Here is a 16525-nt window from a genome sequence, read left to right on the forward strand (position 1 = left end):
GACAGTGAGGAGGAGTTGTATCCAACTTGTTCCTGAGTCACAAGACGCCACCATGTAATATAAAGGCAAATGTTATTTTTTTCCACTGACCTTTCATTTCTGGGACATGGAAATACCACAAATGTTTTAAAAATGGAGCAAAGAGCATGAAGAACAGTACTGATATCAGAATTATTTCTGAGTTATGGCCTTTTATCCACAGAATTATTTTTGTGTACACAGAAAATATTAGTCCTTGTGATATTGTTCTGATATGTTACAATTCAAGGTTGAAGGAATCTATTTAGGATGCATCATATTCATTTATTTTTTTTAAAGGTAAATATTATGTATCGCCATCTAGCCTAAAGATAGCGTAATCATATTGTAAGGAGATATTGCCCAGCCTGTACCCATTGTTTATGAAGAGGCAGAGCACAACAGCAACAATCATACAAGAACAGACCAGCCCCCAAAATAAACTTGTACAGTTTATCTATAGTACACAAAGTTACATAAAGCAAAGAAAGCTTTCATCCATCTTACCACTGCTCTTAAACTTTTCAACACTCATGTATGTTCTTGATACGTTGTTGCATATGTCTAACGTGAATGACACTGAATAGCCTTATTGTTGAAGGGTGCCATACAGATAAAACTGTCTTAGCTTGCCTGAGGCCTCTCTTTAAACATTTACCTATGCAGGGCAACAGCTGCCTCACCACTCTGTTAATGGCTTTACATACGAGGGGCAATATGACAAAGACAATCCAGCGTCATCAAAGAAGTAGATAAGCAAAGATGTTACAGGTCCTTCAGCTGGATTGTGCAAATTATTTATAAAAGAATGCCTTCACTCTTCAGCCAGATGTTGGCCGTGTCATTTTAAAGGAGCATTATGTAGTTTTGGAGAAGTGATTCAAACTCAGAATTCCAATAATTACAATATAAATGAGTTATTAATTAACATAAATATTTTTCCATAACTGAAAAGACAAGCTGTAATCGGAGGAAAATAAGTTCCTCATAACACTGTTTGAAGTTAGAAAGGTGGCAGGGTCCGCCACATGTAAACAAAGTAAAACCATATGAAACTGTGTTGTCCTTTAAGGTCAGTTTGTTCATTCAGTAAAGAAAACAAAGAGAGTGTGCTTATTTATTTTGTTACAGCATGAAAAAAATGTCTCCCCCACAACTACATAGAGCAGCTTTAATGGAACAACCACGTAAATCAATCAATACAGGAGTATTCTATGAAGAAACATTTAGATAACACAAATGACAAACGGGAATTCTGTTTGTTCAGCTCTGTCAGCTGTCATCATTCAAGCAAAAAGGGCAGATGGTGTGTTTACTGCTTACATCAGCAAGACTGATCCGAGTGTTTTTCAGGAGAATAAAAGTAAATTGAATGCAATTAGATTTTGCACCAGCTGACAGGTTTACAACATAAAATACGGAGGAGTAATCTGTGTTCCTGTCTGAGCACAGCGTGCACTAACCGGACAGAGCTATGACTGACGAGGGGAATATTCATTGCAAGAGCAATTTCACCGCTGTTTATCTCGCCTACGAGCAGCAAGAGGGAGACAATAATTCACTTATCTGGCCTGTTTTTCTTTCCTGGCAAGGCACGTTTACATACAGTATCACGTTTATTCATTTCTAGGATTCATCTTCACGCAGGTTAATTTGAAAGACACGCAAACAAAATACCATTAGAGGTGAGCAAACACAGCTGTGACAACAAGGTAATAATACTGATAATACTGATCCGGTTAAATAAAGGTCAGTGCCGGTTACCAGAGCGGTTCACATAACGATGGGAAGGTGACAGTCGATTGAGTAATAATGTTAACAGCCGAATGAGCTGAAACAAAACAAATTAAGGATTATAATTCAATAGCTAAGGATTATAATTCAATAGCTACACTACATCATCTACTTTCATCTGCTGTGGACTAAATATCAGTTAGCTGGCGGCTTGAGATCACAAAATCATTCATCTGAGAGTCACTAGATTTTGTGATGATTGTGTGCAACAGATTCACTCATCTGTGCCTGCAAGGTCAATGCCTCCACATTCAAACACAGCTGAGCATTAAGCTTTTCTCTGTTTCTGCTCAAGAAAAGTACTTGTGGTTTCTTTTTAAGAGGCGTCTTCAACCACAGCAGTTTTTGAACTCACAGTGACACAGAGTAAATATAGTACACACGCTCTTATCTCACTGGGCCTTCTTTCCTTGCATACATCCTCGCAGACCCACACGATCCACCCAAACACTGATAAACTGTTCTGAGCTAGACTGTGAATATGGCTGAGCCGTGCGAGCTCAAGGGGACGGCAAGGTTGGTCGCTCCGCAACAGACATTCGTGGTCCCCGGAAGATGAGTCTTACAGACTTTGATCAAACCTTATTTCATCTTATGAAACATCTCCAAATCTACTGAATGGCTTGCCACAAAATGTGGAATAGACATGTATCGCTCCCAGTGGACAGTGGATCCCAAATTACTTTTAACTGTGCTCTAGTGCCAAGATGCTGTTCACACTTCTGTTTTTGAGTGAAGTGTCTCAACTACGGATTGACCAGTATCTCTTATTGTAATTTTTTCAGGATCAAGAGGATGGATGGAAGACTGATAACCAACATCTGGATATAAATTTGCAGTACAAATAAGTAGTGTCAAAAATGAAGAATAACTAGTGATGAAATGTAATTAACAAAAAAAGTACAGCAGTAAAAATTTGAGTGTTTCCATTGTCTGCTACTTTATCCTTCTAGCGCTCTACATTTATTTGATGACTCGTCACTTGTAGTGTGTAACCAATCAGATAGTGTTGTGGGTGGGACACTGAGTGAGACCCTACAGCAGCAACTACAGACAGAAGAAGGATGCTGCATGCAATATGTAAGAAATCTCAAACTGTGCAAAAGAAAACAAATAGGGGGCAGCAGGAGTAACCACTAAATTGCTGCTAATAGTAGCTGTCATTTGCTAGTTAGCTCAGCAAGCGGTCTGTACCGGGAGCATGGAGCACCAGGAGAGTGTTGGTGTTTAGAGCACTCGTTCGGGAGTTTGTACCAGGAGGTGTCTGGGGCTAGCTGGTTAGCACGCCATCTCCAGTAGACACTACATCATGATGTCAAAAAACATTGTTTCTTCATATTCTGTTGACAGTCTCAGTTTATTTGCACCTTAAACACTTTGCTCAAAGCAGTGCACACAGAGCAGACAGGCTGGCTGTAGACTAGGGCCATCATACGCGCTAGTGCTTGTAGCATAGCACAGTGTTTCTGCTCCTGAAAAGTACACAAAACCACACATAGCTTTGAACTTTAGAGTTGCATGTCAAAACAGTTAATATACACTCTCCTCGCTCACCAGGGCTAATCCTCTGTTTGCATCCTCAAAGACACAGATGCAGCCATACAATCCACCAACACTGGCGAACTCCTCTGAGCACCTAAAAGCTAATATTTTCAAAGTCTCTCTACACTCCTACTCAACATACCATATGCAAATGTGTTTTCAAGGCGCTTCGAGGACAAAAATCTAGAGACAGTTGAAGCATGCTGGTGGCAAACTGACCAACAATGGATAGCAGATGTCCCGAAGCTCCCACATCAAATGCGATACCATCAAAAGCTCTAAAGAAGCTGCCAGCAGACCTTTTAGTGAGACCTGCCGATTTCTTTCAGTCAAGAATAAACTTTCAATCTCTAATGTTGTGACTGGAATCTTCCTATTCCCAGTATGTCACATATGCGCTGACAGGCATTTCAAAGCATGCAGAACTTCCTGCAGTGCAGTGACCCAGTTAGTGGTCACTTCTGAGGCTCGGTGTCTTGCTCAAGGGCAGCGATGGGTTGCCATGATTCAATTTTCTACGCCACAGCTGGAATACAAACTCTGTTGAGGGCAGCGGGTTCAATCGCAAACTTCTCAGCATCTACCTGACCTGATCTGAGTGAGTTGAAGAAATTCAGCCAAGACGTCACATTAAACCTCATTCAATTACTCACTTTCCACTCTTGGATAATGAGATAACTACTAACAACAGGTGGACAGCAGTGAGCATACATGAACATGCTTCTCCTTTTTGTTTTTCTGTGTTCCTCTCCTTCAGTGTTTTATACTGAAGCCCTGAGGGGCAAGTGAAGATATTTTTTTTTCTCTGGTGGTCCATTTTCTAAGTGTGATCACAATTGTTTTCTCTTCTGTGTTTGTGACTTGAGTGAGAGCTGGTGGGAAGATCTTTGTTTTGCCAGGATAATCTTTCCAAGTTCCTTAATTTTTGATACATGAAAAGAAAAAAAAAACAATCACCTATAAGTGTTTTAATTTTTGCCCGTGTTTTCACAGATGGAGAGAAAATTAAGGAAAATCTACCTGTTCTTAAGTCACAAACACAGAAGACGAAACCATTTAGATGAGATTTCGTCACTTGCCCCTCAGAGCTTCCATAGTTTTATATAAGTTGTTAGCACAGCTGCTCTGTTGTTGTTAGTGGTGCTGGCTCAGGCATGTTTGAGCTGACCAATCAGAGGAGAAACAGGGGCTAGCAGCAGACAGAGGGGGGATACAGGGATGCAGCTCTGGACAGTACCAAAAAACTGGTGTGTTTTTTGAGCACTTAAGCATGTAAACCTATTCTAGTAGTTACCCAAAATAGAATTGATAAAAATGAAATTAAAAAAAAATATATAACAATTTTACCTCTAACTAATATGCTCAAAGGGAGACTTCTATAGTTTACGCTCCTCCAAACATTAACACATATGGGTGCACAAGATTGGTCACTGTTTTAAATAAGTTAACTAATCAGTTATTGTGTGTTAGACTATTCATAAAGCCCAATTTAATGGACCAAATAAACATTCAGTTCATGTGCACAGACTAACCAAATACAAGAACTTGAGTTCTATAGCTTTGTGGCAGCAGCAATATGCTAAATGTTCACAGCGTATTATCACTGATCCACAGCATGATGTGTGTCTGTGTGTGTGTTTGTGTCTTTTTTTCTCAGCTCCATCAACAGGAAACCCATTATCTCACTGCTTAGTAAGTGTTCATTGGCCCTTTTGTGTAATCTCGATGAATAATGGACCCCACCTTTGTTATGCCAAACACAAAGCATGATTTATGCCACACTAAAGTCACTCAGCACTTTGCCCTTCTCCTCCTCCAGCCCCCGGAGATTGCCGGGTAAATACGGTGACAAGCTGGGAATAGCAAAATAAAAACTTGGATCTTTATCTGTGCACTGGTTACTAATCCATCACCCTCCATGTCAAATTGCACAGGAGGGTGCGACATACCAATACTGCTGCTGACGCAGGAAAGCTGCGTAACCCCAGCTTTTCAGGAATCGAGCATTTCTATTACAGCTTCCATCAACTTTAGGGTCATAAACACCCCATCAAAACATGAGTAACTGTGTGTAATTTCAGTTCGAGGAAGTAAAATAGGAAGATGAAAATGGGGTCATTTGTCTGTGTTTGTTTGTTTTGTGCATGAAAGAGGAGACATGCAAATTATTCAAAACATCAGCAGCCACAACAACAACAACAAAAAAAAACCTTCATGACCTAATTTTCTTTTGTGAAAACACTTTGGGTGGATATTTCGTGTCTTTGATCCATCAGCATCACTGCTGCTGTTGGATCTGGTTCAAGAGCTCACTTATTAGTTACGTAGACAGATCTAATTTAAGTGGCTCTTCACAGAGAAAGCCAATAAACCACCAAAACAAATCAAATCACAGTCCATGTCATAGTGAAGAGTGGATCTCTGCGCCGTTAAACAAATGAGGCAAATGTTCCACGGAGTCCCTTGTAAGGGCAAGCCTCTCTGCATAAGGCTTAGTCTGAGTTTTTCCTCTTGAACCCTCCCCTCACTTTGGAGTGTCCTCATAGTGGAGTGTTCCTCTAAAGCTCTCCACAGATCTACGATGTGCAGAAGTCGATATAAAAAACTGTGGAATGTTTTATTTAACATGACCCGAAACCAACAGCAGAGCAGAAATGTGCAGGCTTACCATTAGCCATGTTAGTGATGCAGCTCTATGGGTGGCAGTGTTGGTCTGGCAGCCTAATTATAACTGTTACTTAAGATGGCATGCTAACGGGCTAAAGTCAGGTGGTGAACATCAACGTGTTTCACACTGTGAGCATGTTAGCATGTTGATTAAGGGGCAAATATTCAGCATTTTTCCGATTTTCAGCATCTTTTCTGTCAGACTGTCAATAAACTAATATAAAAATGTGCTACCTATCCTCTCACACAACACCCTTCCCACAACACAGCACTTTCTTGTTTGTAACTACAATAATAGCCATAAACACTGAAAAATCTGAATCTGATATGTAAGTGTATTGAGTAAATGTATTCGAAGGAAGTATAAAGAAGCAGAAAAAGGTAATGCTCAAGTATAGTACCTGAACATTTTACTTAACAATAGTAATGAAATAAATAAATTGTGATATATTTTGTCACTGGCTGTTTTAAATTTGACTAAAAGACTTTCATTTTTCACAGCAAATGAAAATCGGTCCAAAATACTCCTTTTCGGTCTACTTGTTTTCTAATCATCTCTATTGGTCGACCTCTAATGCTGGTGTTAACATTTAGCTGTAAACACCACTGCCTCCATAAAGCCTCTCAGAGCCGCTAGCATGGCAGTTCACACCTGGCATTCTATTCCTGTTTATTTTTTACTCTCCCTCTTTTCATTTTCATGTCATCATACAGCAGACAAAGCACAAGTACCTCATCCACTGCAATGCACAGTTCCTACTGGATCATTTATCTGCAACTTGAAAAAGTGCACCTCTCAAGTGAGCAGTGACAAAAAACCTTTGTGGCGACCTCTTATGTCTCAGTGACAATGCAGAGCAACCACAAAGTCAAGACAAGAGACAAACAGCAAGCCGCTGTCACACTTTTGAGAATCTCCATTCCCACACACACCGCCCTATCGGATCGCACGATCAGGGCACAGTGTCTCTCACTCCATGTGCTTCTGTAATAAAAGTTAAGCAGTCAGTCAACAGGATGGAGACTGAGCTGCGGTTGACAGTACAAACAGCACTTATCAATGATTAACTCACCAAATGCGTTTTTTCTTTCACCGTGCTCTTGAACATCTCCATTGACGGCAGTTTTGCTCGGGAAGAGGTGCTTGTTTACAAGACAAGGGCAGTGCTGGATTTGAAATTTTAATATCGTTTCCTCTCGTAAGATGAGAGCGGTTTGTTTTCCACCGCATGACACAACTGTAGTGGCTTGAAACATTACATTTCTTGAGGCTTCCAAAGCCCTCTGAAGTGTAGCACTCTCTGTAAACTGTTGTGATCACAGGATTTAGGAATTCAGCATAAAATCCCATCTAGCAGCCGAGCACGCTCTCTGTCCTGATTTAGCATTCTTTCATAAGCATGAACTGCCTTTCATCAGATCGCACTGGCCTGGCAGGAGATGTCCAATCCTACACGTCTCGGCGAAGGTGGCCGACAAGTGGGAAGCGGATAGCGCCTGAGAGAGTGGAGCTTAGGCGTCACATCACATTACCTGAGGATGCGTCAGCTGGGTCAAGTCATCTGTGGCTGCTGCTTGCCGGTTTATGTTCCCCAGCTGCACTAAAGCGAGCGTCGGCTCTCCCGGGACGAGCTCACGTGCCAAGCCTCACAAAAAAATGTTATCGGACGCGGAGGGCGGGTCGATGCAGGAGCTGTGGGTGAACTCGGCCCATCATTGACACACCAGTTGGCAGAGAGGATGCGAAGGCTGTGGCTAATCCCGCTGCCATCGAAGGGGCTCTAGCTATAGCGTGATTTCCCGCCTCAAACCCCTGAAGGAGCTTACGGGTGTGATCACACCTACACTATATATTCTTTAGCCTGAACCATGGTGGCAAAAGTGTACTTTTACCACAGCTCTGCGATTTTTTTTTTTTTTTTTTTTTCTTTACTGACCTACATCCGGTCTATTTTCCACAAGTCGACTTATACTTACATACCAGTGTCTGTCTTTTTGTTTTGACGTCCCTGCTCCGTTCCTTCAGCGAGGTCTTTTCTTAGACGTCTGAGGAGCTACACAGACGGACTACACTCTCTTCCCACTGTATTGAATAAATCATTCATATTTGATGTTTGAATTATTGAACATACAACATATTACTCTCAGTGAAGGTAAAAACTGACTGTAGCCAAAAGAGATGAGAGAGACGTTTTTTGGGGGAGGAAGTGGGCACGAAAGCCGCTAAGCTTCTTCTCGGAGTGCACGCCGGAATATCTTTTGGGAGAGAGGAGGCCGGCTCCCACTTAGAGGCCTTGGGTATATGGGCTCTCATTTATCGACTCCACAACACTCAGACTGGACCCTCCTCCTGCGACTGGGTCAACGCCGTGGTGTGCTATGTTCTATTTGCAGTGGTGAATCTCCACCTGAAGAGGCTGGAGGTGACGAACGGGCACTCATCCAGATTAAATCAGCATTTGCACATACAGTACACAATCGATACCACCGAAGGGGATTCTGCTGTCATTTTCATGTGTCCCAGGTTACATGACAGGAAAGCTGCCAGTAGCTTGCTGTTATACCGAAGGTTGCGAAACTAGGTTGCGTAAGGGAAGTTTTTGCGATAAGATATGCTTTTGATTTTCTTTCTCTAACAGATTGCAGAAGGGTGAAGAGGAATGACATTAGACACTCAGAAAATGGAAATAATGTTGATTCTTATTAATGTTTATCGTTTATAGAGGCAGTGGACAGAGACAGGGACAATCTCATTTTTCACTTTATGTTACAGTCTGCTTACATAATGGCCAGTTAAAAGGTGATCAAAACATGAAAACTGCATCAAATTGTTACAAAGAGCTATTTTGTGCTGCAAACAGTTGCCCCCTAATCTGAATGATACTGTGTGCTAATGTGTGAAGCAATCCCCTTAATCACAGTGACAATACTATTTCCCTGAGTTTCCTGGTGTTGTCCAACCACTGTCACTTTTCAACATTAAATATGTTGAATGTCTTTCCAAGGCACCATGCGACCACAAAATGACGTGTGCACGTGCACACCAAAACACAACACAATGAGACCCACAGACGACTGGATAACTGGCAAAGTGGGCAGCTGCAACAGTGCAGTGCCACTGAATTGTAATAGCAACCAAAAACAATTTAAGCAGATCCTGCATTATTAAAAAGGCACTCCTTGGATTTTACACACCGTGTTTACACATCGCAGGGGGTACTTACACAACAGTTTTCTTTAGTTCTCGGAGGAGCTTTTTAAAGCCATATCATTTTTAGGACGTTAGAGTTTACGAGGCAGGGAGGCACTAACGAAAAAACATTAGTTGCTTCCCTTATTGGGAAAGTAGGATTCAGTGTTTTGTCTTACTTTCCTGTAGTGCATTGCTGGCGCAAGTCCATAACTAATCTTCGGACCCTGTCTGTTAAAGCACAGGGGCTCAATACCTAGTCTTAAATCCTCATTATATGACTATATTGCAGGGGCCTATACAACTCATTTTAGCCCCAGAGCCCCATGTGGTTTAAACCAACAATGATTAGACTTGTGTTAGAGCAGATGGTGAATGTCAGATAAGCTCTATTCCCCCAGAATGTCAGCAGTCTCTCTGAGAGCATCCATTGAAGCCTGTCAAGTCCCCGCACGATCATAAATTCATTGGACCTGTACACCGGGGACCTCTCTTCCAGCATCCACATTGTTCGTAAACCTAAAGGAGCTCCGGGAAACAATCAATGTCCCTCCGTGGAGGAGAGAAGCTGCTCTTCAGGGACCGACAGACCCCCACAAACCACCCTGATCAGTCCTGAGCTGTCCTTCACCTTCCTTTTACAATTCATGTCCTTGCATGGGAAGCCTAAACCACAGAGAGCCTTAATCACAGCTAATCTTGTGTCTGATTGGCAAATCTCATCCTAATGAATTACGTTGCTGGTTCCCATTGTGAATCATATGCCAAACACACTCCGCGTTCACTAGAACAAGTCTGTTTTCAGGGAGATCAGCTCACTCAGTTTACACAACTGTCTGTGCACCTCGTGTGGGAGTGAAAATAATCCTAAACACACATCCCATTGATATCAAAATTCAGTCAGTCTTGTTGTCAGCGAGAGGCAGGAAGATGTGGGAGAAGTCATTCTGGGATGGTGTGGTTTGATTTCACGGTGGCAGATTCAATCATCGACTCACTTTCCAGACATGCTCACTCGCAGGTGGGTCCATTTGTCCTTTCTAAGTGCACACTATGAGCAACAATGGACATGAGACCCGACAGAGCCGGTCTGCGACACTCCCACTTATCCTCCACTGAAATACAAAAAGAGGCCCGGTTGAACCCTCTGACATTGGTAAAATGGTAAAGGGACGATGGACTTTATATAGAGCTCAAAGCCTTTTCCAACACATGCCACGTTCACCCGTTCACCCACACATTCATCGACTGATGGCAGAGGCTGCCATGCAGGGTGCCAACCTGCTCATCAGGGGCGAGACTGTGCTTTTTACTTACAATATTTCTGTCAGTCATTCATACATGAATGGAACAAACACAGCAATTTTTAGTACCTGGCCCAAGGACACAGCAGAGCAACATATCAGTACCATATCATTATTGTGATTTAAGACTGTATTTGGGATATTGTTACATAAGGGATATAATAAGGGATATCCCTCTTACTACACGGCTACTGGCCAACACGAAAAAAACCCTCACACAGTATGTCTTTTTACATTTTATATGTTAGTGTTCATAGTTTTTTCAGCATAGAAATACAGTTCGCCAAACCGACGCCGTTTCGCTTCTCCCTCTTCGCTGCTTTCCTCTCTTTTTCTTTTCTTGACCGATGACGACAAGTCAGCCTTTTGCCAAGACTCGAAATCACTGTATCCAAAAATATTAAAGTTAATGTGAATCTCATCCATACTAGTGGCCTAGGAGTACGTTTTTTTCCAATATAAGGTAAACTACAGATCAGCTGACGTCACTTAGCGACCAAATACGCTGGGGTGATAAGTGACCGGACTACTTGCGGAGCAAAGATTGCAGAGCACGGAGTGCTACAAAATACGTGAATCAGAGGCAAAAAGGCCACTTTCTTTGATGACGGTCAAATAATGCTAAGCTGCGGTCAATTTTACAAAAACAATTGACCGCTGAACATTGTGAAGGCCCATTCAAGTGAATGGAGCATTCTACAGCATTAAGAAGAGCTGTGTAATAAATCCTGATATGTCATGAGTGTTGTCTTTTTTCTGGTTTTAAGTCTGCATTAGGGTAATGTGCAAAGGCACTGTGCACTCTGGACTTTATTTTCCTCATTAGTATCGTTAATATCAAAATTCTGAGTTCGAATCTCTTCTCCAAAATCACATAATGCTCCTTGGAAATGACACGGCCAACATCTGGCTGAAGAGTGAAGGCATTCCGTTACTCCAGTAGATCATTTATATATCTTTTCAAAGTAATTTACACTTACACACAAGCCAGCTGAAGGACAACACCTGCACTTGTTTGAGTTTGAATTTATTCTCCAGAACTACACGGTACCTTTTAAAGGGGCCCTGTGGAACGTCTGTGGTGTGCCAAAAGTCAGTCGACAGCAGCTGTTGCTTCTCTGCTAGCGGAGCGGAGAGAGGCATTTGAGAATATTGCATAAAGGCACATTCTCTGGACTGTCATGAAAAATGTAACCCGAGCAGCGTACTTGTGAACAATATAAAAACATAGTCCACAGGCTTGTATAGGCGACTGAGAGAGACGGGAAGGTCTCATTTTTCACGCGATGTTACAGTACGCCTAAATGTGTACAAAGTGATGAACACATGTTAACTGCTACAAATTACATAACTGACCCTTACACAGAGCCCCTTTAATAGATTGTGAACGCACCATTCTTGCAGTATCCTCACGACATCAACATCAAGGTATTCTGTACATATCATGGTACTTGATTTCGACGCTGCTTCTGAGGAGATTCCAAAATATCAGGATATTATGTGTGACCGTATAGTTGAACAATGGTGCCATATCATTTCAATGCTATGGATCAAACCAGGAGACTAGCGGACAACCTGTAAATTGTTTATTGTTCATATCTACTCAGGTTGGTTCCATTAAATATAGACAATGTCCTCCTTGTGTATTTGCTGGGTCCATGATGATAAAAAAAAAGGATGTGGCCGAAGGATGTGTTCCGTACTGACAGAGGAGGCCGAGCAGCTCACGACCTGACTGAGGAGCAAATTGCATCCATGCATCGTCAAGAATCTCTGTGACCTCTGTGACATTTAACCCGAGCCCCTGAAGAGCTTGTCAGCTTCAGACCAACTAATCTAGTTGACCTCTATCCAACCAGCTAAGAACACAAACGAACATCTATCACCTTGGACAGCGGCGATCACGCCGTATCACAGCATTATATCTGAGATCCACCTCCTCCCATAATATCGCCGGCCCTGCATCCACACCGGAGTGCCTCGCGCATCCACAAGAAGACGACGTGCATAATCCTGGCTGTAATGCGCTGAGGTGAAAACGCCTGATAGGCGAGCAGGAGGAAATAACCAGATCATCAATACCGCAAGGGGCCTCTGTCTTCATTATGGTTACTGAGGGAGAACAGTGACACAAATCACTTGACTTTTATTTCATTGTGGATTATAGTGGGAGCAGCGGACATGTCTCATTTGTCACAAGCCATCAGGCTCAGCTCTGGCATTATGAGCCGCTGATACCTGACGATGGGTGCTCGACCTTTACTCTCCCCGTTTTCGAGTGTGAATTTTAAAGCATTTTGACGTCCAGGAGTTCACGTTCATGAATTATTCTGGAGCGATGTGTTCAAGGTGCACTGTGTGATTTTGGGAGAATACATTTGAATCAGAAGAGAAAGATTTTCATTGACTGTTTTTATTTTATGCCTAAACAAACCAAATAAACAAAATCTCTGTTTTCATGTCTGAATAAACAAACTGACCTTGAAGGACAAACACAGTTTCATCCTGGGCTTCTTTGCTTATGTGTGGCGGACCCTGCCATCTTTCTAGCTTTAAACAGCTTTCTTTTTCAGTCGTGGAGGAGATAAATATTTCTGAGTTTGCATTATTACCTCATTGCAAAAAAAAAAATAATTCAGAGTTTGCGTTTCATCTCCAAAACTACATAGTACCCCTTTAATGCAAACACCCTAATTGGTAAAGCTCTTATCTTTGAGACAGAACAAGCAATATCTGGGCCTTCAGTTTTCTTTTGAATTCAACTTTACATCGTGCACTGTTGGTGTAAATCCGATTCCAGCCGCTTCACACGCATCTAAATTGATTTGAAACGTAGATTGTTCAGGAGGCGTGATGACCGAGAGCAGGTGCGACCTGCGTGTCCTTAACAGAGATGAGAGACGGTGGTAACTCATATATCAAAGACGTGGCAGTGCGTAATTACGGGATACGCTGGCCATAGTCCGGTCAAGCAAATTAATTAAGCGAGCAGTACATTAATCACAGTCTGCGTGCTAATTTTCCGGTTCAGTGCCGCGCAGATGATCAGGGGGAAATCTGGAGTTTGGCATTTAGAAGAAGCCATTCTCTGGCGCAAAGACGCTCAAGCGTTCATCACCTCATTTGCACTCGGTGTGCCCCTGCCCCCGGCGTGCCTCAGTGCTTTAGCGCAGCTTGTTTTAACAAAAAAAAAAAAAAAAAGGTCATACATGTGGCTCCTCCACGCAGGGCGCACTGGGTGCGTAATGCGGGTGCCACCGCGAACGAACGGGCTTCGAAATACCAGAGCGGCTTCGGTCGCCAACTTTGAAAACTCACCTGTCGACGCTGATCACACACAGCGTCATGATGGAGGCAGTGCAGCACATTACATCCATGCCGATGAAGATGTTGCAGAACGTGTCTCCAAAGAGCCACTTGCCCCCGGTGAGGTCCGTCACTATCACAAACGGCATCACAACTATGGCCACGGACAGGTCCGCCACTGCCAGGGACACCAGCAGGTAGTTCGACGGTTGCCTCAGCTTCTTCACCACGCACACCGCGATCACCACCAGCGTGTTGCCCATCACGGTGACCGCCGTGATGATCGCCAGCATCACCCCGATGATGATCTTCTCCGGGCGCCCGAAATCCTGCAGCTGCTCCCCGCACGACTCGTTCCACATGGTTGTGGGACTGGCGGTGAGGGCGTTGTGGAGAAGCTGCACGGTGCCATTGATAACTTCGGAAATATCCTCCTTCTTGTTAAGAGTGAGCTCAATTCCCGAAGTATTGTACATCACGACAACGTTGTCTCGGTCGGGGTGCAAGGGACGCCTCGCCAGTGCACTCCAGTTACGCGCATATTTGGATGTGTGTAACCTGCTCCCGGCTCTTGTCCAGCGGTTTTCGATCGAGGTTGTTGCAGCTGCACGACATCAGAGCCGCCGGGGACTCACGCAAGCTCTCGACTGGTTCCTGTTCAAGGGTGATCCGTGTGAGGGAGCGCTGTAGGTGGACGCTCCATCCCCAGAACGAACTTCTACTCCAAAACTGCAAGGTGGAAACAAAAGTTACAGAATCTAATCATAGCTGCTGCCGAAGTGCCTGCGTGTCGGTGCACTAACCAGACAGATATGGACTATTTGGGGAGTTGCGCTGCGCAAACCGCACCTATTCGTGTGACGCATCACTGAGGACGCACAGGCAGCCTCCTAACTACTGAATACGGGAGATAAGCGCTTCGCTTTCGAAGTGGAGTTAGGGAGCAGCAAGCGCGCAAAATCATTAATAGTTTAGTGGCCATTTGTGCATGGGGGGTGGGGGGGGACAGGGCTCCCTCTCCAAACTGCACCTTGACTTAATGCAGAGGGTGCTGGGCTGGAAATAGAGACTCAGATTTATTAAAGGTGCGCTGTGTAGTTTTGAGAAAGGAGTTTTAATCAGAAGAAAAAGATCTACAGTGATTGATAATAAAAAAAAAAAATGTTTTATGCCTAAACAAACTAGATAAACAATCTGACCCCATACTGTTTTACTTTGTTGAGTGTGGCGGACCCTGCCACCTTTCTAGCTTCAAACAGTGTTCTGGGGACCTTATTTTCTTCTTGTTTGTTCAGTTATGGGAAAAAAAAATCATATTTCAGAATTTCATCACCACCTTAATATTGTAAAGGTCAGTGAGTTTGAATTTCCTCTCCAAAACTACACTGTGTCCCTTTAATCCCTCTGAATATTCCTGCTCCTCTGGAAGACGTAGTCAGTATGGCAGACTAGCATCCCCAGTGATGGCCCTCAAACACAGCCAAGCTTTCTTTCCTTCTTTCCTTCTTTCTTTTTTAGGGGGGAAAAACTGCAACCAAGTTTGCTTTAAAAAGATTCCAGTTTTTTCCCACATGCCTCTTGAGTTTCGAAGAACAGACAGGAAATGAACCTCTTGGCACGTCTCCAGCGCCTCCAACAAGCAGAAATCACCTGTTTATAAATAGAACAGCTCAAAAGCAACAGAAAAAACATGTTTCCCTCTCGTGGCGCAGGCCTACGACACGCTTTCCCCACCCGCTCGCTCCGGCTCCACGAATTCAAGCAGAGAAAGTCCAGCGCTAAGACAGGAGGGACATATGGGAGAGCTTCCCAGGACTTCGGCTGCTTGCATCATCGTCCAGGCCGCAACAGCTGTGGTGTGTTTGTCCCCTCCGGCTCTGGAGGGGCCAGCGCTGCTTCCCACAATTCCCTCAGCCTGCCAGCACAGCCACCACAGGCTTTTACTCAACATTGTACTGCTCAGTCCGACAGACAGGTCATTCATGATTGTCACATCGGATTAAAGCCAGTGACCGCCGATTGTTTCTCCTCGGCCCCCTGCCGTCAAGGAAAATTTAATCATTTACATTAAGGATACTACAGATGCTCAGAGGTCAGAGGAGGGTCACGTTTCCAGAGTGGAAAGCCTCACAGGGGAGCACTCTGGGCTTATGCAAAGCAGCCTGCCCGGCATGTCAGTAATGAAAAGGTTCACACATGTGTGGTTTAGGCTTTAGGATCAATGAGGAGACACTGAGGGGGGATGAGGGGTGGTGGTATAAGGAGTACAGCTGCGTTCCTGTGTGTTTCAAGCAAAGGTTGTTCAACGTTTGCTGCTCTCCGTGTCTGAAATGTACGGATTTGTTGCTTTTCTCTGTCACTTACAGATACTATTTACAGAGAGTCTCTGGTGTTTGTTGTACAAGAGAAGCAGTTTGAAGACGCGAGCGCGGTGGTGTGGTGATTTTAAAGACTAAATGATTAACCTTGAACATTTTTGGCAGATGAATTGATCATTTGCAGTCCTAGTCAAGAGGAAGCATGGCAAGAGAAATGCAGATCAGCCTTTTGCAAGTTGTCAGTAGTTCATTGAGCTGCTTCTTTGTTGCAAGCGTAGACATTCACTCAGGCATCATCGTTTTGTGTCTGTTCATGTTTATTTTGCGTTTTCTTGTTATCATTTTGCATATTTTGTGACTGTTTTGCATCAAATTATGGTCATTCT

General features: G+C 43.4%; 1 protein-coding gene across 1 annotated transcript in view; it reads right to left on the reverse strand.

The window, feature by feature from the left end:
• The window catches only part of htr7c (5-hydroxytryptamine (serotonin) receptor 7c), a 29129-nt gene extending 14131 nt beyond the window's left edge, over positions 1-14998 (reverse strand). Inside the window, exon 1 of the mRNA XM_037097018.1 lies at positions 13834-14998. Coding sequence (XP_036952913.1) covers positions 13834-14297 — 464 coding nt within the window. The 5' untranslated portion in view covers positions 14298-14998. The remainder of the gene's footprint in view (positions 1-13833) is intronic.
• Between the last annotated feature and the right edge of the window lie 1527 nt (positions 14999-16525).

The sequence above is a fragment of the Acanthopagrus latus genome, chromosome 5 (genome assembly GCF_904848185.1).
Source record: "Acanthopagrus latus isolate v.2019 chromosome 5, fAcaLat1.1, whole genome shotgun sequence".
NCBI classification, from domain to species: Eukaryota; Metazoa; Chordata; class Actinopteri; order Spariformes; family Sparidae; genus Acanthopagrus; species Acanthopagrus latus.